The following is a 24,499-nucleotide window of genomic DNA, read 5'->3' as shown; positions in this document are numbered from 1 at the left end:
CATTGCTTAAATTCAGCATTAACAAGCTTGGTAAAGTTCACGTACGAGCTTCATTGCATTTGCGGGTCCTGGGTTGCCAGTGTAAGCAGAGAGTCACCTTCCAAGTTGCTGGAAAGGTTGTGAAGTTCGTACTGACCCAAAAGCACACATAGAAAAACAGCCACCATGAGAAACGTGAGAGGAGGAAAGCACCTGGCTTTTCAATCAGCTGGTAACAGGCTCCTAACAGCGTGTCAAAAAAGGGAAAGGATCGCAAGGGCGTTACAGTCCCACATACAATTATGCTTCTAAATCTATATGGTACAGTATGCGTAGTGTGCCATTATTTTAGTCATTTCACCATACCACTATAACATTATCATAACTCGTAACAAATGGAATAAAACACAAGCTATCAGATAACTCAGTGAGTGGACATGTTCCTGTATGGAATATACCGTGGTGGTATTAGTCTATATAATAATGATGCATAGTAACCCTGGGAGTGCTGAAAGATCTTACTGTAATACTCTTTAAGTCCACACACTGACAACACTACGCTGTGGGTGTTGAATGCTGATGTTTATTAGCATACCACACACAACATATCTGGTCTTCTGGTGGCCAGCACGAAGCAGGCACTTACACTTCATTAAAATGCCTCTTCTAATAGCTAGATGTCCCCGAACACAGTGACCCAATGAAACACTGTGTCCTGACAGGAAGTTGATTTGTTACAGAAATACAGAAATCCTCCTGTTTGAAATTATTTGGAGATAAGAGGCAGGTAAGGTGCACCTTCCCAGGCAGTATCTGAGGATGCCGACAGCATGGCTTTTGACATTACAAGCTAGAACACTTCAACACAAGCCCGCAGCCCAAGAATCATACAGTATCTGCAAGGGCAATGCAATCGTCATTAAATAGCTCCGCATTTAGCTCCACACTACACATTCACAATATCCCATCACCTTTCTATAGGCTAGGCCTACTATATTTTTTTTCTCAACTTTCCTAATATTAAGCACATTGCTTATCTTTACAACAGGAGTATAGCCTACCTGGCTGGCATGAAAATGAACCACAGTTTCGAGAGAGAGGTCCATGATATTGGTCCATTCTAAATCAAAACAAATTTCACACATATACACTACCAGTCAAAACTTTTAGAACACCTACTCATTCAAGGTTGTTAAAAAAAACTATTTTCTACATTGTAGAATAATAATGAAGACATCAAAACTATGAAATAACACATATGAAATAACACATAATCATGTAGTAACCAAAAAAGTGTTAAAAAAATCCAAATATATTTGAGATTTGAAATTATTCAATGTAGCCACCCTTTGCCTTGATGACAGCTTTGCACACTCTTGGCATTCTCTCAACCAGCTTCATGAGGTAGTCACCTGGAATGCATTTAAATTCACAGGTGTGCCTTGTTAAAAGTTCATTTGTGGAATTTCTTTCTTTCTTAATGCATTTGAGCCAATCAGTTGTGTTGTGACAAGGTAGGGGTGGTAAACAGAAGATAGCCCTATTTGGTAAAAGACAGAGTCCATATTATGGCAAGAACAGCTCAAATAAGCAAAGAGAAACGACAGTCCATCATTACTTTAAGACATGAAGGTCAGTCAATCCGTAAAATTTCAGGAACTTTGAAAGTTTCTTCAAGTGCAATCGCAAAAACTATAAAGCGCTATGATTAAACTGGCTCTCATGAGGACCGCCACAGGAAAGGAAGATCCAGAGTTACCTCCACTGCAGAGGATAAGTTCATTAGAGTTACCAGCCTCAGATTGCAGCCCAAATAAATGCTTCAGAGTTCAAGTAACAGACACATCTCAACATCAACTGTTCATAGGAGACTATGTGAATCAGGCCTTCATGGTCGAATTGCTGCAAAGAAACCACAACTAAAGGACACCAATAAGAAGAAGAGACTTGCTTGGGCCAAGAAACACCAGCAATGGACATTAGACCGGTGGAAATCTGTCCTTTGGTCTGATGAGTCCTAATTTGAGGTTTTTGGTTTCAACCGCTGTGTCTTTGTGAGACGCAGAGTAGGTGAACAGATGATATCCACGTGTGGTTCCCACCGTGAAGCATGGAGGAGGAGGTGTGATGGTGTGGGGGTGCTTTAATGTTGACACTGTCTGTGATTTATTTAGAATTCAAGGCACACTTAACCAGTATGGCTAACACAGCATTCTGCAGCAATACACCGTCCCATCTGGTTTGGGCTTAGTGGGACTATCATTTGTTTTTCAACAGGACAATGACCCAAAACACACCTCCAGGCTGTGTAAGGGCTATTTGACCAAGAAGGAGAGTGATGGAGGGCTGCATCTGATGACCTGGCCTCCACAATCACCCAACCTCCACCCAATTGGGATGGTTTGGGATGAGTTGGACCGTAGAGTGAAGGAAAAGCAGCCAACAGGTGCTCAGCATATGTGGGAACTCCTTAAAGACTGTTGGAAAAGCATTCCAAGTGAAGCTGGTTGAGAGAATGCCAAGAGTTTGCAAAGCTGTCATCAAGGCAAAGGGTGGCTACTTTGAAGAGTCTAAAATCTAAAATATATTTAGATTTCTTTGGTTACTACATGATTCCATATGTGTTATTTCATAGTTTTGATGTCTACACTATTATTCTACAATGTAGAAAATAGTACAAATTAAGAATAACCCTTCAATGAGTAGGTGTGTCCAAACTTTTGACTGGTACTGTATGTAAAAGGAGTGTAGTGTTTGTGACATACTGTACAGTGTTTGTTTGCTTGTGTTTTTTGCGCTCTAGAAAGGTTCCCTAGGGTTGCAGAAGTTTCAGATGACAGGACCAACCCTTCGGTAACCCCTTACATCCAACTAACCTTCACCAGACACCGCTCATCTCCCAACCTGGGCACCTCCTGTCCTAACCCGTCACCCCCTCCCCATTCTCCCTGAGGAAATAAAAGTGTTCATGGAGAAAGGATCAGCCACTATCTCTGCTGAAGACCATAGGGTACCATGCCATTGCCAAACTACGCTCCAAGCAGTAAGGAAATCATGCCTGTGCCGAAGAAAGCAGGTAAGGGTTCATGATCTAGTCTGTGAGCTTACATGTGTCAATACATGATGTAATTGAAAGCGTACCAAAACCCTCTCCTCCTCAGTTGAACAGATTTTTAAAGCAAATGTAATAATCAGTCAATCAGCATTACATTAATATAACATTTTATTGGATTTCCCAATAAATTATAGAAATGACCATTTTTTATGTATATTTCACATTTTCAGAAATTAGCATTCATAATTAATATTCACATTCTCATGAATACATGTTTTGCGTTTTGTTGTGTTATAAATTGTTTTACTTTATCAAACACCAGGCAAATAATGAATCATTTTGGATTGTTTTACTTTATTGACATTTTGGATTGTTATGTCTCAAATGATTCATTGTAGTTTGTCAGTAACTCAACTAAATAATAAATAGGAATTAATTTCATTAACATTGGGTCATTTTTTTATAATACTTTTGAGATGACATTGACATTGACAATGTCATCTCAAAAGTATTATAAAAAAAATGACCCAATGGTAATGAAATGATTTCCTATTTATTATTTAGTTGAGTTACTGACAAACTAAGATGAATCATTTGAGACATTACAATATATAGGATTATTGTGGCTGATGTATTTCTGAAAATCAAGTTATTCAAGTTCCTATGCCTTCCTCTCACTGAAAACTACATCCAAATACGGAGTAAGTCCAGTATCGTACTGTGCAATGGTGCCAGTGTTGTTTTGCCTGACAACCTCAGTTGCAAAAGGCCAGTGCCTCCAGGCTTTTCTGGGCCGCAGGATTAAGAAACAAGTCGTTGTTTTAAGTTAACAAAGGAACCGACAGCCATTTCACTGTGTCATACTCAAACACACGTTTTAGCACTGGTGTATGGGGCATGGTGTAGTCTATATGTAGGTTATGGGGCATGGTGTAGTCTATATGTAGGTTATGGGGCATGGTGTAGTCTATATGTAGGTTATGGGGCATGGTGTAGTCTATATGTAGGTTATGGGGCATGGTGGAGTCTATATGTAGGCTATGAGGCATGGTGGGGTCTATATGTAGGCTATGTGGCATGGTGGAGTCTATATGTAGGCTATGGGGCATGGTGGAGTCTATATGTAGGCTATGTGGCATGGTTGAGTCTATATGTAGGTTATGTGGCATGGTGGAGTCTATATGTACGCTATGGGGCATGGTGGAGTCTATATGTAGGCTATGTGGCATGGTGGAGTCTATATGTAGGCTATGGGGCATGGTGGAGTCTATATGTAGGCTATGGGGCATGGTGGAGTCTATATGTAGGCTATGGGGCATGGTGGGGTCTATATGTAGGCTATGGGGCATGGTGGAGTCTATATGTAGGCTATGGGGCATGGTGGAGTCTATATGTAGGCTATGGGGCATGGCGGAGTCTATATGTAGGTTATGGGGCATGGTGTAGTCTATATGTAGGTTATGGGGCATGGTGTAGTCTATATGTAGGTTATGGGGCATGGTGGAGTCTATATGTAGGTTATGGGGCATGGTGGAGTCTATATGTAGGCTATGAGGCATGGTGGGGTCTATATGTAGGCTATGTGGCATGGTGGAGTCTATATGTAGGCTATGGGGCATGGTGGAGTCTATATGTAGGCTATGTGGCATGGTTGAGTCTATATGTAGGTTATGTGGCATGGTGGAGTCTATATGTACGCTATGGGGCATGGTGGAGTCTATATGTAGGCTATGTGGCATGGTGGAGTCTATATGTAGGCTATGGGGCATGGTGGAGTCTATATGTAGGCTATGGGGCATGGTGGAGTCTATATGTAGGCTATGGGGCATGGTGGGGTCTATATGTAGGCTATGGGGCATGGTGGAGTCTATATGTAGGCTATGGGGCATGGTGGAGTCTATATGTAGGCTATGGGGCATGGTGGAGTCTATATGTAGGCTATGGGGCATGGTGGAGTCTATATGTAGGCTATGGGACATGGTAGAGTCTATATGTAGGCTATGTGGCATGGTGGAGTCTATATGTAGGCTATGGGGCATGGTGTAATCTATATGTAGGCTATGGGGCATGGTGGAGTCTATATGTAGGCTATGGGACATGGTAGAGTCTATATGTAGGCTATGTGGCATGGTGGAGTCTATATGTAGGCTATGGGGCATGGTGGAGTCTATATGTAGGCTATGTGGCATGGTGGGTTCTATATGTAGGCTATGGGGCATGGTGTAATCTATATGTAGGCTATGGGGCATGGTGGAGTCTATATGTAGGCTATGTGGCATGGTGGAGTCTATATGTAGGCTATGGGACATGGTGGAGTCTATATGTAGGCTATGGGGCATGGTGGGGTCTATATGTAGGCTATGTGGCATGGTGGAGTCTATATGTAGGCTATGGGGCATGGTGGGGTCTATATGTAGGCTATGGGGCATGGTGGATTCTATATGTAGGCTATGGGGCATGGTGGGGTCTATATGTCGACTACGGGGCATGGTGGAGTCTATATGTAGGCGATGGGGCATGGTGGAGCCTATATGTAGGCTATGAGGCATGGTGGGGTCTATATGTAGGCTATGGGGCATGGTGGAGTCTATATGTAGGCTATGGGGCATGGTGTAGTCTATATGTAGGCTATGGGGCATGGTGGGGTCTATATGTAGGCTATGGGGCATGGTGGAGTCTATATGTAGGCTATGGGGCATGGTGGAGTCTATATGTAGGCTATGGGGCATGGTGTAGTCTATATGTAGGCTATGGGGCATGGTGGGGTCTATATGTAGGCTATGGGGCATGGTGGAGTCTATATGTAGGCTATGGGGCATGGTGGAGTCTATATGTAGGCTATGGGGCATGGTGGAGTCTATATGTAGGCTATGGGGCATGGTGTAGTCTATATGTTGGTTATGGGGCATGGTGGAGTCTATATGTAGTCTATGGGGCATGGTGTAGTCTATATGTAGGTTATGGGGCACGGTGGAGTCTATATGTAGGCTATGGGGCATGGTGGAGTCTATATGTAGGCTATGGGGCATGGTGTAGTCTATATGTAGTCTATGTGGCATGGTGGAGTCTATATGTAGTCTATGTGGCATGGTGGAGTCTATATGTAGTCTATGTGGCATGGTGGAGTCTATATGTAGCCTATGGGGCATGGTGTAGTCTATATGTAGGTTATGGGGCATGGTGGAGTCTATATGTAGGCTATGTGGCATGGTAGAGTCTATATGTAGGCTATGGGGCATGGTGGAGTCTATATGTAGGCTATGGGGCATGGTGGAGTCTATATGTAGGCTACGGGGCATGGTGGAGTCTATATGTAGGCTATGGGGCATGGTGGGGTCTATATGTAGGCTATGGGGCATGGTGGAGTCTATATGTAGGCTATGGGGCATGGTGGAGTCTATATGTAGGCTATGGGGCATGGTGGAGTCTATATGTAGGCTATGGGGCATGGTGTAGTCTATATGTTGGTTATGGGGCATGGTGGAGTCTATATGTAGGCTATGGGGCATGGTGTAGTCTATATGTAGGTTATGGGGCACGGTGGAGTCTATATGTAGGCTATGGGGCATGGTGGAGTCTATATGTAGGCTATGGGGCATGGTGTAGTCTATATGTAGTCTATGTGGCATGGTGGAGTCTATATGTAGTCTATGTGGCATGGTGGAGTCTATATGTAGTCTATGTGGCATGGTGGAGTCTATATGTAGCCTATGGGGCATGGTGTAGTCTATATGTAGGTTATGGGGCATGGTGGAGTCTATATGTAGGCTATGTGGCATGGTAGAGTCTATATGTAGGCTATGGGGCATGGTGGAGTCTATATGTAGGCTATGGGGCATGGTGGAGTCTATATGTAGGCTACGGGGCATGGTGGAGTCTATATGTAGGCTATGGGGCATGGTGGAGTCTATATGTAGCCTATGGGGCATGGTGTAGTCTATATGTAGGTTATGGGGCATGGTGGAGTCTATATGTAGGCTATGTGGCATGGTAGAGTCTATATGTAGGCTACGGGGCATGGTGGAGTCTATATGTAGGCTACGGGGCATGGTGGAGTCTATATGTAGGCTACGGGGCATGGTGGAGTCTATATGTAGGCTATGGGGCATGGTGTAGTCTATATGTAGGCTATGGGGCATGGTGGAGTCTATATGTAGGCTATGAGGCATGGTGGAGTCTATATGTAGGCTATGGGGCATGGTGGAGTCTATATGTAGGCTATGGGGCATGGTGGAGTCTATATGTAGGCTATGGGGCATGGTAGAGTCTATATGTAGGCTATGGGGCATGGTGGACTCTATATGTAGGCTATGTGGCATGGTGGAGTCTATATGTAGGCTACTGTGTGTACTATGATATTCACACCCTACTTCTTACAGTAGCATTTCTGTGCAGGTTCACTTTTATAAGAGTGTTGTTCAGTTACGGTTAAGCTACTTGGAATCTTAAGTGTTAACTACTGTTTTGGCATATGGACTTTATTATAAGGCTAGCTAAGGAGAGACAGAAAGACAAAATATAACAGATAGAGAGAGAGACAGACAGGCAGACAGATAGACAGTGCTCATCACTGGGTGTTTATTATGAATGTATGATGTCGATAACATGTTGTTTATTGGCCACCAGTTAGTTACAAGCTGTATCTTGTTCCTTTGACAGGCCCACTTTGCCAAGTACCTCTCTCCGCCTGTCTTGCTGCCAAATCTCTCCCCCATCTCATCAATCAGCTCATCAAACTGTTTCCCCCTCTTCTGACATCGCCTCTCCAGACCACAATGTTCACACCGGATCAAATCCATTCTTTCAGCAGTCAGCTTTCACACAGCCTCACTGGCCCGTTGGCCATGTCAGGTCTCACACCTCATCTCTGTCTGTCACTTTGCTCCATGAAACTAACTCTCTGAATGCTGCCAAAGATCCCATCCACTTTTTTTCTATATTGCTATATTTCCCATCTTCTTTCTCTCTCTCCAGTTTCCACTCTGTGCTTCTCCATATATCCCTCTGTCCATCCAACCCTGCTATGGATCATTCACATGTATCCAGTCCCAGCCCAGTGTGGCCTCAATGTCTCATCACTCCCTATCACTGCCATCCTCTGGCTCCCATGGTAATGAAGTGTGAAGTCATGGACAGTAACTCAAGTACCTGGCTGTGAAACACAAAGTTTTATTCATGGCTGTTTGATTCTGTGAAAATCTGACCGCTGAGGTTCGTATCTGATTGCTTCAGTTCTGACTCATGAAGAATTATATTTCTTCAGATTGTCAGATTTACATTTAGACAGTTGCATTGCTTTTCATGACAATGTACAGCTAAACATTGATTATTACAAAGTCAATTGGAGCTAGGTCTTCACGGGTCCGGGTGGACCCGATATACCTGATTTCGGACCAGGGCCTGATCAGGTTCGGGTCTGAAATTCTAACTTGTCCCTCAGGTCCGGGTTGGGTCCTGTTTGATTGGACCCGGCCACGGCTCTGCATAGCCTCTAGAATATTTATTTTACGCTAATAAGGTGAATTTATTGACTTATAGAAGGCCTAGCCAACATATACTGTAAAGACCTATTTGTTAACCAGAAGAACAACTTGGCTGATAAGCAGATTTTTTTGGTCACTCGTTCCAGTTAGGGTACGGGTTGGGTCTAGGTCGAGTTGTCCTTGGGTCCATTCTGGTTCTGGTCCAACTTTTTAGACCAGTGAAGACCTCTAATTGGAGCCCATCACATTTCATCTCATGTTGAGAACCTCCCAATGACTTTCTCCTTTTTTTTCAAGAGTGCTGTCATGTATCCTCCTGTTGGTTTGTACATCTTTCTGTCCATGCTTTTTCCATCCATCTCCATTTCATCATCGGCTTGGAACACAGCAAGGGTTTTCTAGAAACTTCATAACAGAGGGCAAAGGGATGGGTCTGAGCTTTGGCCAGCTCCCTTCACCTCTCTCCGTCACATCTCGTGATCTCCCTATCAGGGGAGATCCCGCTGTTCCCGAACCCGATCTGGGCAGAGAGCTCCATCTCATCCAGGGGGGTCGCGCAGACCACCGACGAGCACGTCCAACATAAGCAGCTTCTTTTCTACCAGGTCAGATGTCCTCAACATGGCCGACTGGCTTTCCTCCAATTACCAGGGAGGAGTCTTCATTTCATTCTCTGATTAGCTTCTGTCCATCCGCAGCACACCTGTCATATGTCCTGAATGTCGTTGTTACTGTGAATAAACATCATACTCATCTTCAAAAACATCTCTAGAAATTGACAAATGTTGGTTAAATGGACAAACTTTTCCAAGATCAGAAGAAATCTATTAAAATGCTGTCCCCAATACTGTTGGACTTCCATTCTAATCCTTCCCCTGCCAATTCAATCCTATGATTTCGCAATTAGATTTATGGTTCAATGGATTCCAATGCATTTGACCCGTATGTTTGACCTGAGGTAGCAACCTCCCTTGTTTGTCATTTTCTGTCACTGTCTCTATGTGCCTGAACATTCATCCACTTGTTTTCTCTTTCTTTAAATGTCTCTATCTCTGTGTCAACTCATCAATCTCTCTGAGTATCTGTTTATCCATCTGTCAATCTGTCCAGGGCTTTGCTGGTGACCCCACTGAGAGCAGCAGGGTATCTGGCTGGGCTTATCCTCCACAGGGGAGCCAGAGCCCACTCATATCCCCCCCACCCCCGCCTGGCCCCGCTCATAATAACCAGCCAGGGTGATGTCCCACTCCATGGAGACTCTGGATGTTTTCTGGATGTCAGAAAGTATTCAGACCCTTTCCCTTTTTGCAAAAATTTCTAAAAACCTGTTTTTGCTTTGTCATTATGGGGTATTGTGTGTAGATTGATGAGGGGGGAAAACTATTTAATCCATTTTAGAATAAGGCTGTAATGTAACAAAATGTGGAAAAAGTCAAGGGGTCTGAATACTTTCCGAATGCACTGACACTTTCAAATAGCAAGATTGCCTGTCAAATGCTCCATCACATTACTGTGCTAGCAAAACATTTTAGCAGACCCCTTTTAAAGCAAGTTTGCTGCAATTCTACACATTTTACCATGCGGCGGAGAGACGATTTAGCAATTTTTTAACTCATTTCATGTAATTGTACTCATTTTGCCATGGGGCGGAGAGAAAAAAATTGGCTGTTTGACAGCTAATTTCCTGCAATTCTATACATTTTTCTATAGGTTGGAGAGAAATGTTTGCAGGTTTTATGACATCTGAGTGAGACTGACTAACAAAATCACTTACTAACAAAATCAATGGGGGCCCCCCAGCTAATAATTCGACCATGATTACTAAGTAGCTAGCTGGCCGCTAGACTAATTTGCCAATATACAAATGTTTTGCTGACATGGGTTAATTGAGTGACTATCAGTGTCTGACATAACAAGGGAAAAACTGCTGATGCACAACCAAATTTCAAAATTGCACCTTGTGTATTATATTATTCTAAGGCTTATTAAAAAAAATTGGGAGCCGCCAATTGCCCATCCCTGCTTTAAAATGTATATTTAAATCTCTCTACCCTCGCAATGATTCTCCTGAATCCCTTGTTGACACCCTACATCAATGTCTTACTTTTGCCATCTACTAACTATCCTTGGTTATCCCATTAGCCGACTCTTGCTATTTTTCTCTGTGTCCCTCCCTCTTCCATCGCTCTGTCCCTATAAGGGAGGATTCCGGGAGAGTATGGGGAGGGATGACGGATTAAGTGACCTGTCATCAACCCCTTTCCTTCCTAATGCCCACGTCCCGACTCCCGAGATCAGATGTCCTTCTCCCTTTCTCTCTTGCCAAACCTTCCCTGATCATTACTTCTACTTGTTGTTCAGCACAATATACATTATATGCATACCTTTCTGTCAAAGTCATTTTAATCTCTTTGAGGCAGTGTGCAGCTGTTCAGTCTTCAGGACACATACAGTGGAGTGTAAGTCACAAACATGGAAGCTTGATTGGAAAGACCAGTGGATCAGAGTTCAGCCAACCACGATGGGAAGTTGTTGAAAGACATCATAACCTCTAAACCGGGCATACAGTAATGTGGCAGCTTCTTTGGTACACATGCTTCAAGCAAGGAAGACAGTGAAGTTCTCAGCCTTATTCTTCCTTTGCTCATCCTCCCAGTTTCGCTTGGCCTCTGCTGATGTAACAAGCTCACATTTTTCCTCATGGTCATCATCCTGTCGGCTCCCTCTCCGCCACTGGGCAGACACATAGCGAAAGCTGGAGAGTTAGGTTTCCCTCAGACAGGTGCCAGCATGGACTGTCCAGCGCAAAAAGGACAGACTGGCCAATCCTTCCAGCAATGTGTTGGCAGGGCCGCCGTGATCAATGACCAGTTGACCACCTGTCCTCTAAAAAATAATCCATTGGTGTTAGCAAAGGCCCTGGCTTCCTGCAATGGTGCAGACTGTCAGGAAGAACCATGAAGACATATCGCTCACGCTCTCTGCTATCCCCTCCATCACTGAAAGCTTGCTATCCAGCGACATCCTCAAACATGCATTTGGGGCATTTGAGAGCACTTTGGCATCGCAATGGATGTAGAAAAGAAATGGAAACGCTCACTCTGTACCTAGTTCTCACGTGGGTGGGTGTGTATGGGTACACGTGCGTACCGGTATCCCATATGTGCATGTGTGTGTTATGTAAAGGAGAAAATACCCATATCAGTCCCTCCAGGATTTTGGAATTTTGCGATTCTGCATATTATACGAGGGGTTGCAAATTTGACCAATCACCGCACTATTACTGTATAAAACAGTCAAATCACAGCAATATTACTGCATAAAACTGTTTAATGACGACACTAAAAAAGAATGCTCGAAATTCTTACCAATCCCAACACTTTTACCACAAAAAATGGTTCAAAGGGCAGCCACATAACAAATCCCGCTATGCCCTCAGACGAACCATCAAACAGGCAAAGCGTCAATACAGGACTTTTATGCTTGCTTCGAGGCAAGCAACACTGAAGCATGCATGAGAGCACCAGCTGTTCCAGACAATTGTGTGATCACGCTCTCCGTAGCCGATGTGAGCAAGACCTTTAAACAGGTCAACATTCACAAAGCCGCGGGGCCAGATGGATTACCAGGACGTGTACTCAAAGCATGCGCGGACCAACTGGCAAGTGTCTTCACTGACATTTTCAACCTCTCCCTGACTGAGTCTGTAATACCTACATGTTTCAAACAGACCACCATAGTCACTGTGCCCAAGAAAGCGAAGGTAACCTGACTAAATGATTACGCAATCTCAATCGCACTCCACACTGCCCTTTCCCACCTGGACAAAGGGAACACCTATGTGAGAATGCTATTCATTGACAACAGCTCAGTGTTCAACACCATAGTGCTCACAAAGCTCATCACTAAGCTAAGGACCCTGGGACTAAACACCTCCCTCTGCAACTGGATCCTGGACTTCCTGATGGGCTGCCCCCAACGATGAGACAGTCTATAGGGAGGAGGTCAGAGACCTGGCAGTGGTGTCAGGACAACACCCTCTCCCTCAACGTGAGCAAGACAAAGGAGCTGATAGTGGACTATAGGAAAAGGAGGGCCGAACAGGCCCCCGTTAACATCGACGGGCTGAAGTGGAGCAGGTCGAGAGTTTCAAGTTCCTGGTCATGGTCTAAACACATCAAGGCAGTTGTGAAGAGGGCATGACAACACCTTTTCCCCCTCAGGAGAATTAAAAGATTTGGCATGGGTCCCCAAATCCTCAAAAAGTTCTACAGCTGCACCATCGAGAGCATCCTGATGGGTTGCATCACCTCCTGGTATGGCAACTGCTCGGCGTCTGACCATAAGGCGCTACAGAGGGTAGTGCGTACGGCCCGGTACATCACTGGGGCCAAGCTTCCTGACATCCAGGACCTATATACTAGGCTTGTCAGAGGAAGGCCCCAAAACTTGTGAAAGACTCCTGTCACCCAAGTCATAGACTGTTCTCTCTGCTACCGCACGGCAAGCGGTACCGGAGCGCCAAGTCTAGTACCAAAAGGCTCCTTAACCTGTTAGGGCTAGGGGGCAGTATTTGCACGGCCGGATAAAAAAACAACCCCGAAGCCATAAGACTGCTGAACAATTAATCAAATGGCCACCCGGACTATTTACATTGACCCCCTCCCTATGTTTTATACTGCTGCTACTCGCTGTTTATTATCTATGGACTCAAGTATCTGAGAACACCCTTGTATTGTAAGCCATCACAAGGTATCATAATAAATATTTGGACCAAACAAAATGACATGAACAAAGCCACATTTAGCATAACTTTGGACCACATTAGCAACAACTTCCGCTTTACTGTTTCATTGACATTTCGCAATGAGTTATCTAAGTAAACAAACCATTTACCGCAAATCAAGCATATACCTGATGACCAAACTGTCAACCGCTGGCATGTCAAAGAGGTATAGTGCCTTGCAAAAGTATTCACCCCCTTGGTGTTTTTCCTATTTTGTTGCATTACAACCTGTAATTTAAATATATTTTTATTTGGATTGCATGTAAAGGACATACACAAAATAGTCCAAATTGGTGAAGTGAAATGAAAAACATAACTTTATTCTAAAAAAAAAAAAAAAAGGAAAAGTGGTATGTGCACATGTATTCACCCCCTTTGCTATGAAGCCCCTAAATAAGATCTGGTGTAACCAATTACCTTCAGAAGTCACATATTTAATTAAATAAAGTCCACCTGTGTGCAATCTAAGTGTCACATGATCTCAGCATATATACACCTGTTGCGAAAGGCCCCAGAGTCTGCAACGCCACTAAGCAAGAGACACCACCAAGCAAGTGGCACCATGAAGACCAAGGAGCTCTCCAAACAGGTCAGGGACAAAGTTGTGGAGAAGTACAGATCAGGGTTGGGTTATAAAAAAATATCTGAAACTTTGAACATCCCACGGAGCACCATTAAATCTATTATTAAAAATGGAAGGAATATGGCACCACAACAAACCTACGAAGAGAGGGCCGCCCACTAAAACTCACAGACCAGGCAAGGAGGGCATTAATCAGAGAGGCAACAAAGAGACCAAAGATAACCCTGAAGGAGCTGCAAAGCTCCACAGCGGAGATTGGAGTATCTGTTCATAGGACCACTTTAAGCCATACACTCCACAGAGCTGGGCTTTACGGAAGAGTGGCCAGAAAAAAAGCCATTGCTTAAAGAAAAGAATAAGCAAACACGTTTGGTGTTGGCCAAAAGGCATGTGGGAGACTCCCCAAACATATGGAATAATGTACTCTGGTCAAATGAGACTAAAATGTAGCTTTTTGGCCATCAAGGAAAAATATATGTCTGGCGCAAAAACACCTCTCATCACCCCAAGAACACCATCCCCACAGTGAAGCATGGTGGTGGCAGCATCATGCTGTGGGGATGTTTTTCATCGGCAGGGACTGAGAATCTGGTCATAATTGAAGGAATGATGGATTGTTCTAAATACAGGGAAATTCTTGAGGGAAACCTGTTTCAGTCTTCCAGAGATTTGAGATTGGGATGGAGATTCACCTTCCAGCAGGACAATGACCCTAAGCTAACTGCTAAAGCAACACTCGAGTGGTTTAAGGGAAACATTTAAATGTCTTGGAATGGCCTAGTCAAAGCCCAGACCTCAATCCCATTGACAATCTGTGGTATGACTTAAAGATTGCTGTACACCAGCAGAACCCATCCAACTTGAAGGAGCTGGAACAGTTTTGCCTTGAAGAATGGGCAAAAATCTCAGTGGCTAGATGTGCCAAGCTTATAGAGACATACCTCAAGAGACTTGCAGCTGTAATTGCTGCAAAAGGTGGCTCTACAAAGTATTTACTATGGGGGGGGTGAATAGTTACGCACGCTTAAGTTTTCTGTTTTTTTTGTGTTATTTCTTCTTTGTTTCACAATAAAAAATATTTGGCATCTTCAAAGTAGTAGGCATGTTATGTAAATCAAATGATACAAACCCCCCAAAAATCTATTTTTATTCCAGGTTGTAAGGCAACAACATAGGACAAATGCCAAGGGGGTGAATACTTTCACACGCCACTGTATATCAAGGAACTTTAATGTGAACCTTGTTGAGGCAATTAAAACAGATTAAGTCTGATAGGTGAATGAGAGATGAGCAGAAATGAGATGGATGACCCTGTGAAAATCAAGTAATTTGAGCTAATGTCACCCACAGACGAAAGGTGACTGGAAACAGCAACAGCACCCAGTTTTCTGAGAAAGTGGGATGACAAATGAATGGGCAGGAGGGAGAACCAGAATTAAACAACAGCCAGAGTATTTCAGCAGCAGAGACAAACATGCTGTCAGTGGCGTGAAATAACGTCCATCACACACAATTTATAATCTTATAACAGCCTGACCCCTGGTGTCAGTGGCTGTGATGTGTGTCCTTAGCGGATGTAAAGCCGTAACCTAAACCTTGGCTGGTATGGGTAAACTACATTAATCAGTGCTAAGAAAAAAGACTCAGAATAGCACACACACTCCAAAGTGATATATGGCATAAAGGCAAATAGTGGGAGGGAGGGGGGATAAATGGAGAGTGACAGGAGCAGGGAGATAGAGGCAAGGGAAGGAGAGATGAAGAGAAGGAAGGGAGAGAAGGAATCATGGACAGTAACTGAACCTAGCACAACCTCTACAAACTGCAGCTAGCACAACCTCTACAAACTGCACCTAGCACAACCTCTACAAACTACAACTAGCACAACCTCTACAAACTGCACCTAGCACAACCTCTACAAACTACAACTAGCACAACCTCTACAAACTACAACTAGCACAACCTCTACAAACTGCAACTAGCCAACCTCTACAAACTACAACTAGCACAACCTCTACAAACTGCAACTAGCACAACCTCTACAAACTGCACCTAGCACAACCTCTACAAACTACAACTAGCACAACCTCTACAAACTGCAACTAGCACAACCTCTACAAACTGCACCTAGCACAACCTCTACAAACTGCACCTAGCACAACCTCTACAAACTACAACTAGCACAACCTCTACAAACTGCAGCTAGCACAACCTCTACAAACTGCAACTAGCACAACCTCTACAAACTGCACCTAGCACAACCTCTGCAAATGCACAGTGAATAAATACATAACAACAATCTGACACAAGATAATGTTCTACTTGGGAAAGAAAATTCATTTTTGCCTCTTTTCTGTAGGAAGAAAATCCCAGGCAGCTGATGCGGGTATGATTTCTGTAATACTGCATGTATAAGTACTGAAAAGCCTTTGCAAATCCTGACTAACAATGGCATCCCAGGAATTACATTAGATCGGTGGTGTAATTCAAACTGGATTATCTCATCAGTATACCGTTAATGGATTTCACACTTTATCTCTCTCTCTCCTGATAACAGAGGTGCCACCGGTGTACGAGCCCAATATTCATGATCCCACCACCAGGGCTGACCTCATGAAATGTAAGGCCATGTAATTGGCTCTTTATCACTTTGGGCCTCACTCTCTGTAATGCATTTGATGCTAAATCCTGCTTGCCCACAGCCTATACAATGTTGAAATGCACAATTATGACCTGGCTTACAGTATATCCGCTTTACGGCCTACACACAAGAGATTACATTTCTCAATATCACAGTACTCATCTGACCTTATCTGTTCTCCGACCCTTTCATCTCATCCATCTTCATCCAACCACTCAACTCAATTCCTCTCTCTTTACCTCATCGTTTCTCTTTCTCCCCTCAGACTGGATCCCCCTCTCCCTGGATGACAAAACGGCCCAGAAGCTGCTGTGGATATCCGAGAGCAACCTCAAGGTGTCGCGTATGTCAGAGGAGGTGTGTCCATACCCCATGAGACCGGAGAGATATGAGCATTCGCCACAGGTTGGTCTGCCATCCTCAGTTACAGGGCACACATCATAGTGCCATTGTGTAACTAAAGTGTGCCCACCGTTTTGGACATGCCATCAGTGCATGCCTGGCTCTAAGACATCTCTAATCTACCCTTCCTACTATCCATTCTCTACTCTGTGCAGGTGCTGTGTAAGGAGGGGCTGTTGGGGCAGAGAGGGTACTGGGAGGTGGACTATGGCGGCTGGGTGGTGATTGGGGCAGTGTACGAGAGCATGGGCCGGAAGGACGGGCCATGTGGGCTGGGGGAGAACGAAAGCTCATGGGGTGTGGGCTGGGCCGGCTCCTGCTACCACGTCTGGCACAACGGGGAGAACGTGGCGGTCGAGCTCCCTTTGTGCAACACCATGAGCATATACCTGGACCAGCCCGCTGGCATCATCAAGTTCTTCATCGTGGAAGGAGAAGGGGAGGCGGAAAAGGCGGTGCGACTGATACACAAGTTCAAAACTGACCTCAAAGAGAAGATTCTGCCTTGTTTCTGGGTTGGCAGTAAATCCTTCTGTTGGATCCGGAAGAAAGAGGGACAGTAACAAGAAGGGTGTAGGAAAGGAGAGATGGAATAACGGGTCAGGGAATTTGTAAGAGAGGGAGGTAAAGTGAACGAGAAGATATATGTTTCTAATATTTGGAGAAAAAGCACTGGTGTCAGAATGCAGAATTGAAGCAGAGAATAATGGAATCTTCACAACATGAAATCAGTTGTAATCTGTAAGATTCACATCATGTCTATGGTTTTAAGTGTTGCTGTTATCCCTCTTGCATGAGGACAACATACATATGAATTACTAGGTTATATTATGACATTTAGAATGACAATTATATTGACTATTACTATTTATTAGTACTGTCAGTCGTTTTTGTTACAGCACTAGTTTGTTAGTGTTAAAGTAGGGTGTGTAGTTTAAATTCATAGCTTGTATCATTTTATATCGGATTGAACCATGGTCATGTATGAATGTGATGAATAAATACAACTGTAACAATAGAGTTCAACTATTTACACTGAAAAAATATATATAAACACAACATGCAACAATTTCAACGATTTTACTGAGTTACAGATCATATAAGGAAATCAGTCAATTGAAATAAATTCATTAGGCCCTAATCTATGGATTTCACATGACTGGGAATACAGATACTCATCTGTTGGTCACAGATACCTTAAATAAAAAGGAGGGGTGTGGATCAGAAAGTATCTGTTGTGACCACCATTTGCCTCATGCAGCGTGACACATCTCCTTCGCATAGAGTTGATCAGGCGGTTGATTGTGGCCTGTGAAATGTTGTCCCACTCCTCTCCAATGGCTGTGCAAAGTTGCTGGATATTTGCAGAAACTGGAACACGCTGTCGTACACGATCCAGAGCATCCCAAACATACTTAATGGGTGACATGTCTGGTGAGTATACAGACCAGTCTGCCAACTGCCCGGTATAGTTGATACCGGGATTCATCCGTGAAGAGCATACTTCTCCTGCGTGCCAGTGGCCATTGAAGGTTAGCCTTTACCTACTTTAGTCAGTCAGGTCAAGACCCTGGTGAGAATGACAAGCACGCAGATGAGCTTCCCTGAGACGGTTTCTGACATAAATTATTCGATTGTGCAAAGCCACTTTCATCAGTTGTCCAGGTAGCTGGTCTCAGACGATCCCGCAGGTGAAGGAGCCAGATGCGGAGGTCCTGGGCTGGTGTGGTTACATGTGGTCTGCAGTTGTGAGGCCGGTTGGACGTACTATCAAATTCTCTAAAATGATGTTGGCAGTGGCTTATGGTAGGGAAATGAAGATTCAATTCTTTGGCAACAGCTCTGGTGGACATTCCTGCAGTCAGCATGCCAATTGCACGCTCCCTCAACTTGAGACATCTGTGGCATTGTGTTGTGTGACAAAACTAAACCTTTTAGAGTTGCCTTTCACTGTCCACCTGTGAAATGCTATTGCTGTTTAATTATCTTCTTGTTATGTCACACCTGTGGATGCCAATTATCTTATTATCTTGGTAAAGGCAAAATGATCACTAACAGGGATGTAAAGAAATGTGTGCACAAAATGAGAGAAGTAAGCTTTTTGTGCGTATGGAACATTTTTGGGACCTTTTATTTCAGCTCATGAAACATGGGACCAACACTTCACATGTGTTTATTTCTGTTCAGTGTAGTTCTTAATCTAATACTGCCCTCTCTAGGACAGCCATTATACTGCATCCAAATAATATTCAGTGTCAGAACCAACAGCCTGATTCACAGATGTTGCTCCTTAATTTAAAACCATACAGGTACCCAAATTAAAACATTTATCTGCTTTTGAAAAATTGGGAGATGATAGATACATCTCTGTTCCCATCCTCCGCTTTCTCTCGCTCTCACAGTCAACACATTTGGAGGACATTATTATTATAATAGTGTCAACATCAGAGATTGTACACTTACTATCGTTCTACCAGTCAGTCATTCATTGGCAAGGTAGAAGTACAAAAAGGCATGTTTCATGGAGACACGGTGCCCTTCACTCACAATTTGAAAAGCTACAGGCTTCATGTTAAAAAGCCCCCTAGAGCCAACCATTTCTAGAAGGGTGACCCATCCTCCACGAATCTACTTGGCAAAGTCCCACAACAGAGTCAACACCTGTGTCAGAAACATTTCAATATGTTAGTGTCCATGTTGGTCAGTACAGTAGGTCACTATGAGCACATTTGAAGTTAAGTTGTGTGTAGTGAGTTGTCCTGTAGTGTTTAAGTGTGTATGGGTGTAATGTAATGTGCTGAAAATGATCTTAGTGTGTATACCAGCATATGTTATGTCAGTTAATCCTCTCTGGGTTCACTGTTGTTCCTACTAAATTTGGGGTTAGTGATTAGCTAATACACTGGGGTACTTTTCCACCTGCCAGCCAATCAATTAGCTCTCTTTCATCCACACACTGTCACTCCTTCATCCCCTCACTTTCTTTGGCTCTCTCAGTGTTTGAGGGAGAAGTCTCCCGTGTTGAGGCGAGGGCGAGGTAGTCCTCCAAACATTTCTGTTCCGTCGTTGGCTCCTGGGGCCAACAGGGCCTTCATGCTGGCAGCAATATGATCCAGGTCAGCTACGCCAGCCTGCAACACAGTTAGTGGGTATGTGTGTCAGAATGACTGAGAGAAAGTGAGCTGCATGTTTTTAAATGAAGTTTGACTGACCCGTTCCCCACTGTGGCCTTCTCCCTGGTGGGGTCTGTTGCCCTTGAAGCCCCACACAGGAACAGACACGGGGAGGGAGCGGGCCATGTTCATGGGGTTGGGGTGTCGGGATGAGAACGACTGCCCCATGGCCATGCTGCGCGGGGGAGGAGGACAGTCCTCACTTAACGAGCCTGGAGCAGAGAGGAGGCACATATTAAGAGCATTAGATCATTAACTAATATTACTACACACATACACTCACCATCAGTGCTCTCCTCCTCTCCATCGGACTCAAAGAATGGTTCACAGTCACGAGACAGCGAGTCCTCATCCATGGAAAACACTCCTGAAGCAGAGAGAGATTCATATTTACGAAGTCATTCAGACCTTGAGATAAAAAAAATAGTCCCACAGAGCTGTGTTCACCTGCAGTCTCATTCAGATTACGGCTCCTTTCGTCCATGTCCTCCTCTTCCTCACACTCTTCCTCCAAGTCCCCAATTCCAGGAATGTCTCTCCCTCGTCCAGCCTCCTCTATCATCACAGCCATCTCTCGCTCCCTCTCTCTATTCCCATGCTGCCCAGCAGCTTGGGCAATGACAGCCCCTGAGTGGTAGATTGATGGGTAGCTTTGCGAATAGAGTGTGGTATTGGGGCTGATGGTTCCCACCCCACCCTCACCTGTTAGGCCCTGTGGAAGAGAAGTTAAGAACTTTACGATCACGAGCATGGCGCGAAATACAAAAACCTAAAAAATGCAATCATTTCAATTTTTCAAACATACGTCTATTTTACGATCACACACAGCACTATGAATGACAGCCACATTGAATGGCAAAAAAGTAACTGACAGTCTACTCACCGCCCTGACAGTGGGCATGTCCACTACCAGTTTAGCTCCTCCGTCTCCTGCACTCAGACGTGTATGTCTATGCGACGTTAGCATAGATGTGGAGTGCAGCACCGCAATGTCGTCCATGTAGCGCCGCGAAGACTCAGCTAAAGCCCCCTGACCCCACACGTGATAGGAGAAATCCCACTTCCGGCCTCCAGCAGGCAAGCCACTGCCACTCTCCCTTTTCCTCTCATCTCCCTCCACTACAGATGGCCAGAACTTCTTACAGGCTGTAAGAATAGCCAGGTCGCAGCCTGACTTCTGACAATATCCCTCTGCCGCGGCAAGTAGTGCCAGCCAGCTCTCTTTGTGGTTGTCTGGGATCTCGGGGTCAGATGATTGGGTGATGGAGGCCATGATGGGTAAACAGGACTGCCAATAACTGTTGGATGTGTTTAATTTATTAGGGCTAGCTTTTATGGAACATATAGATGCTTTGTAACTGTTTTTATTGATCAATAGCTAAAATGGTTTAGGTTAGTGTAATCAGGCGCCTGTAGGACTCAGCCAGCAGTTTGATATTAAATACTATATATTTTTGTTAACAAGTCTTGTGATAAGTTTACCTTTTTTCTCACTGGATTGTAGGCTGTAGTGTTGATGTGTTTTTGGCTAATCTGAGGAAACGTTAGGATCCTTTTTCTATTGGTGGTTTGGTTAAAGCTAAGAATAAAACTATCCTTAGTTGTTATAAAGCAGGTTTCAGAGGCACAAGGTGATTGTTTAATATTATTAATGTCCGTGTGCCTGAGAGAACTAGGGGAGAGATAAATGAAAATGTTGCTGGTGTTACCTGGAAAAAACAAAATGGAGAAATAAAGCTTGAGTTGCTCAAAAAAAATAGTTTGCATTGTTAGTCATTATAGCAATATTAGCTGATGTCACTAGTTAGGCACCATTTAGATTATCACTAAACCAGAATTCAGATAATAATCTGATAAATTTATGCATGACGAAACTTTAAATTAGACTACACTCAACTCAAGCATAGAATTTGAAAAATTCACATGATCCAAATACTGTACATACATTTCAATTCCATATAACTTTTCTGACGTCAGACTGCCTTGTTGCGTGACTTGAGTTCATGGTCAATATCTCAGTGGTCAATATCTCAGTGGCAGTTTGAGGATGTTCCAAAATAGACCTATGCTAACCGTGGGAAGACGTTGTCCACCTGTCGTTACGTCTCGCGAACTGTTCAGCGTCCCCCTTCCTCCCTCCCACAATCTCGTGCATTCGTTAGCATACGAACTGGCTCTGCCAAAACCTTGTGGGGTGAGTGCCTGCTCAAGACTTACCCAGCTCGTTTCTAAATGTCATCCCTGTGATTATTACTACCAGGAAAGCACTTCAATGAAAATGCAATTTTCATGACTGCGGATTGTTTGTGCTTGTTTGTTTGCTAACATGCTAGCCAACTGGTCTCCTGTGCACTCTCCTCCCAACATGGAATATATTTCACCTCCATTTCTCGCCTTTGCAGAGACACTGGCACACACAGACACAAATAAACAGCAAGAAGAGAAGTCAGCTTACACATTCAGTTCCTTATTTCGTCTGTTGCACGAGTTTTTCTAGTTCTAACAGTTTCTTTATCCCTCTTTGTCTGATTCTTCATCTCAAGAATAGTCTCCCCTAGACTCCGACGTTGCTGTTTAGACGCTAGACGAGACGCACGTTTTACACGTGACTGTGGACGGGCTCGTACTCGTCTTGTTTTGGACGCGCACTTGGACGAGGCTTGGGGCTGGCCGCATCTCAATAGTTTGTCATGGTTTCTTCTACTGGTATAATTTACTTCATCCTCACTGATCTGACATGGAGAGCTTGACAGGTGGAAGCAAATGCTTTTGGTAGGCTTTTCAATCTCTATATTATTCCCACCTAAACTGTCTTCAGATTTTGCAGGGCAGATGAAGGAAAAGAGATGAGAGTAAAACGTTACATTTTTATTTAACTAGGCAAGTCAGTTAAGAACAAATTCATATTTACAAAGACAGCCTACCCCGGCCAAACCCTAATGACGCTGGGCCAATTGCGCACCGCCTTATGGGACTCCCAATCACGACCGGTTGTGATACAGCCTGGATTCGAACCAGAGTCTGTAATGATGCCTCTAGCCCTGAGATGCAGTGCCTTAGACCCCCTGTGCCACTCGGGAGTCCTAAAACTGGGATGCAACTTTGAGAAGACAGACAACAATAACCACTTGCCGCCTTCATTAGCCTCCCTGTCTAAATTCTCTCTGTCCTAAACACTTTTGTTTTTCGGTGTGATTTTTCTGTTCTTTACAACATTGGTGGCAGCACCAGGATACTCATTGTCACTCATACATTTGTTAGAAGTGTTTCACTATTCGCATTGGGGTTTTCATTACCACCACTGATGCCTAATAAACTGCCATTTTCATAATTACATGAAACTGACAAATATTGGAAGAATAGAGCCCCACAGTGGAGGTATCATAACAGTAGTAGGCCTGATTACCCACAATAAGGAGACAGCCTACAGGGAGGAGGTGAGGGCCCTGGCAGAGTGGTGCCAGGAAAATAACCTCTCCCTCAACATCAACAAAACAAAGGAGTTGATCGTGGACTTCAGGAGACAGCAGAGGGAGCACGCCCGCATCCACGGGCTGCAGTGGAGAAGGTGAAAAGCTTCAAGTTACTCGATGTACACATCACTGATAATCTGAAATGGTCCACCTACACAGACAGTTTGGTGAAGAAGACGCAACGGCATCTCTTCAACTTCAGGAGGCTGAAGAAATTTGGCTAGGCTCCTAAGACCCTCACAAACTTTTACAGAAGTACATTTGAGAGCATCCTGTCGGCTGTATCACTGCCTGGTATGGCAACTGCACCGCCTGCAACTGCAGGGCTCTCCACTGGGTGGTGCGGTCTGCCCAATGCATCACCAGTGGCACGCTGCCTGCCCTCAAGGAAACCTACAGAACCCGATGGCACAGGAAGGCCAAAAAGATCATCCCCCACCCGAGCCACGGCCTGTTCAACCGCTATCATCCAGAAGGCGAGGTCAGTACAGGTGCATCAAAGCTGGGACTAAGAGACTGAAAAACAGCTTCTATCTCAAGGCCATCAGAATGTTAAATAGCCATCAATAGCTGGCCTCCACCCAGTACCCTGCACCTTAGAGGCTGCTGCCCTATGTACATAGAATCACATGTCACTTTAATAATGAAACACTGGTCACGTTAATAATTTTTACATACTGTATTATTCATTTCATATGTATATACTGTATTCCAGCGGTTTAAGGCACTGCATCTCAGTGCTTGAGGCGTCACTACAGACGCCTGGTTCGAATCCAGGCTGTATCACAACCGGCTGTGATTGGGAGTCCCATAGGGCGGCGCACAATTGGCCCAGCGTCGTCCGGGTTTGGCCGTCATTGTAAATAATAATTTGTTCTTAACTGACTTGCCTAGTTAAATAAAGGTTAAAGAAAAAATAAAGAA

The 24,499-nt window shown here is 44.2% G+C and overlaps 2 protein-coding genes across 7 annotated transcripts; one reads left to right on the top strand and one right to left on the bottom strand.

Moving 5' to 3' along the window:
• The first annotated feature begins 2,861 nt into the window (after positions 1 to 2,861).
• On the top strand, positions 2,862 to 17,949 carry LOC106601513 (tripartite motif-containing protein 16-like). 3 transcript variants are annotated; one of them, XM_045715270.1, is made up of 5 exons: positions 2,862 to 3,055; positions 16,246 to 16,272; positions 16,444 to 16,506; positions 16,793 to 16,932; positions 17,085 to 17,949. In XM_045715270.1, the coding sequence occupies exons 1-5, from the start codon at positions 2,995 to 2,997 to the stop codon at positions 17,490 to 17,492; spliced, it is 699 nt and encodes a 232-aa protein (XP_045571226.1). In that variant the 5' UTR covers positions 2,862 to 2,994; the 3' UTR covers positions 17,493 to 17,949. The 3 variants fall into 3 exon arrangements, with proteins under 3 accessions (XP_045571226.1, XP_045571227.1, XP_045571228.1); XM_045715271.1 differs by lacking the exon at positions 16,246 to 16,272; XM_045715272.1 differs by lacking the exons at positions 16,246 to 16,272; positions 16,444 to 16,506.
• A 1,078-nt stretch (positions 17,950 to 19,027) lies between these two features.
• Positions 19,028 to 22,711, bottom strand: LOC106601546 (uncharacterized). Of its 4 annotated transcripts, XM_014193838.2 has the most exons (7): positions 22,558 to 22,711; positions 21,585 to 21,811; positions 20,986 to 21,400; positions 20,550 to 20,814; positions 20,386 to 20,469; positions 20,142 to 20,314; positions 19,028 to 20,060 (listed from the first exon to the last, which is right to left on the bottom strand). In XM_014193838.2, exons 3-7 carry the CDS (start codon positions 21,373 to 21,375, stop codon positions 19,923 to 19,925), a joined length of 1,050 nt encoding a protein of 349 aa, XP_014049313.2. In that variant the 5' UTR covers positions 21,376 to 21,400; positions 21,585 to 21,811; positions 22,558 to 22,711; the 3' UTR covers positions 19,028 to 19,922. The 4 variants fall into 4 exon arrangements, with proteins under 4 accessions (XP_014049313.2, XP_014049312.2, XP_014049316.2 ...); XM_014193837.2 differs by having other exon boundaries at positions 20,986 to 21,811; XM_014193841.2 differs by lacking the exon at positions 21,585 to 21,811 and having other exon boundaries at positions 22,558 to 22,709.
• Positions 22,712 to 24,499: the final 1,788 nt, after the last annotated feature.

Source organism: Salmo salar, chromosome ssa03, assembly GCF_905237065.1.
Source record: "Salmo salar chromosome ssa03, Ssal_v3.1, whole genome shotgun sequence".
NCBI lineage: Eukaryota > Metazoa > Chordata > Actinopteri > Salmoniformes > Salmonidae > Salmo > Salmo salar.
The sequence above is the reverse complement of the archived record's forward strand: the minus strand, read 5'-3'. Positions and strand labels throughout refer to the sequence as shown.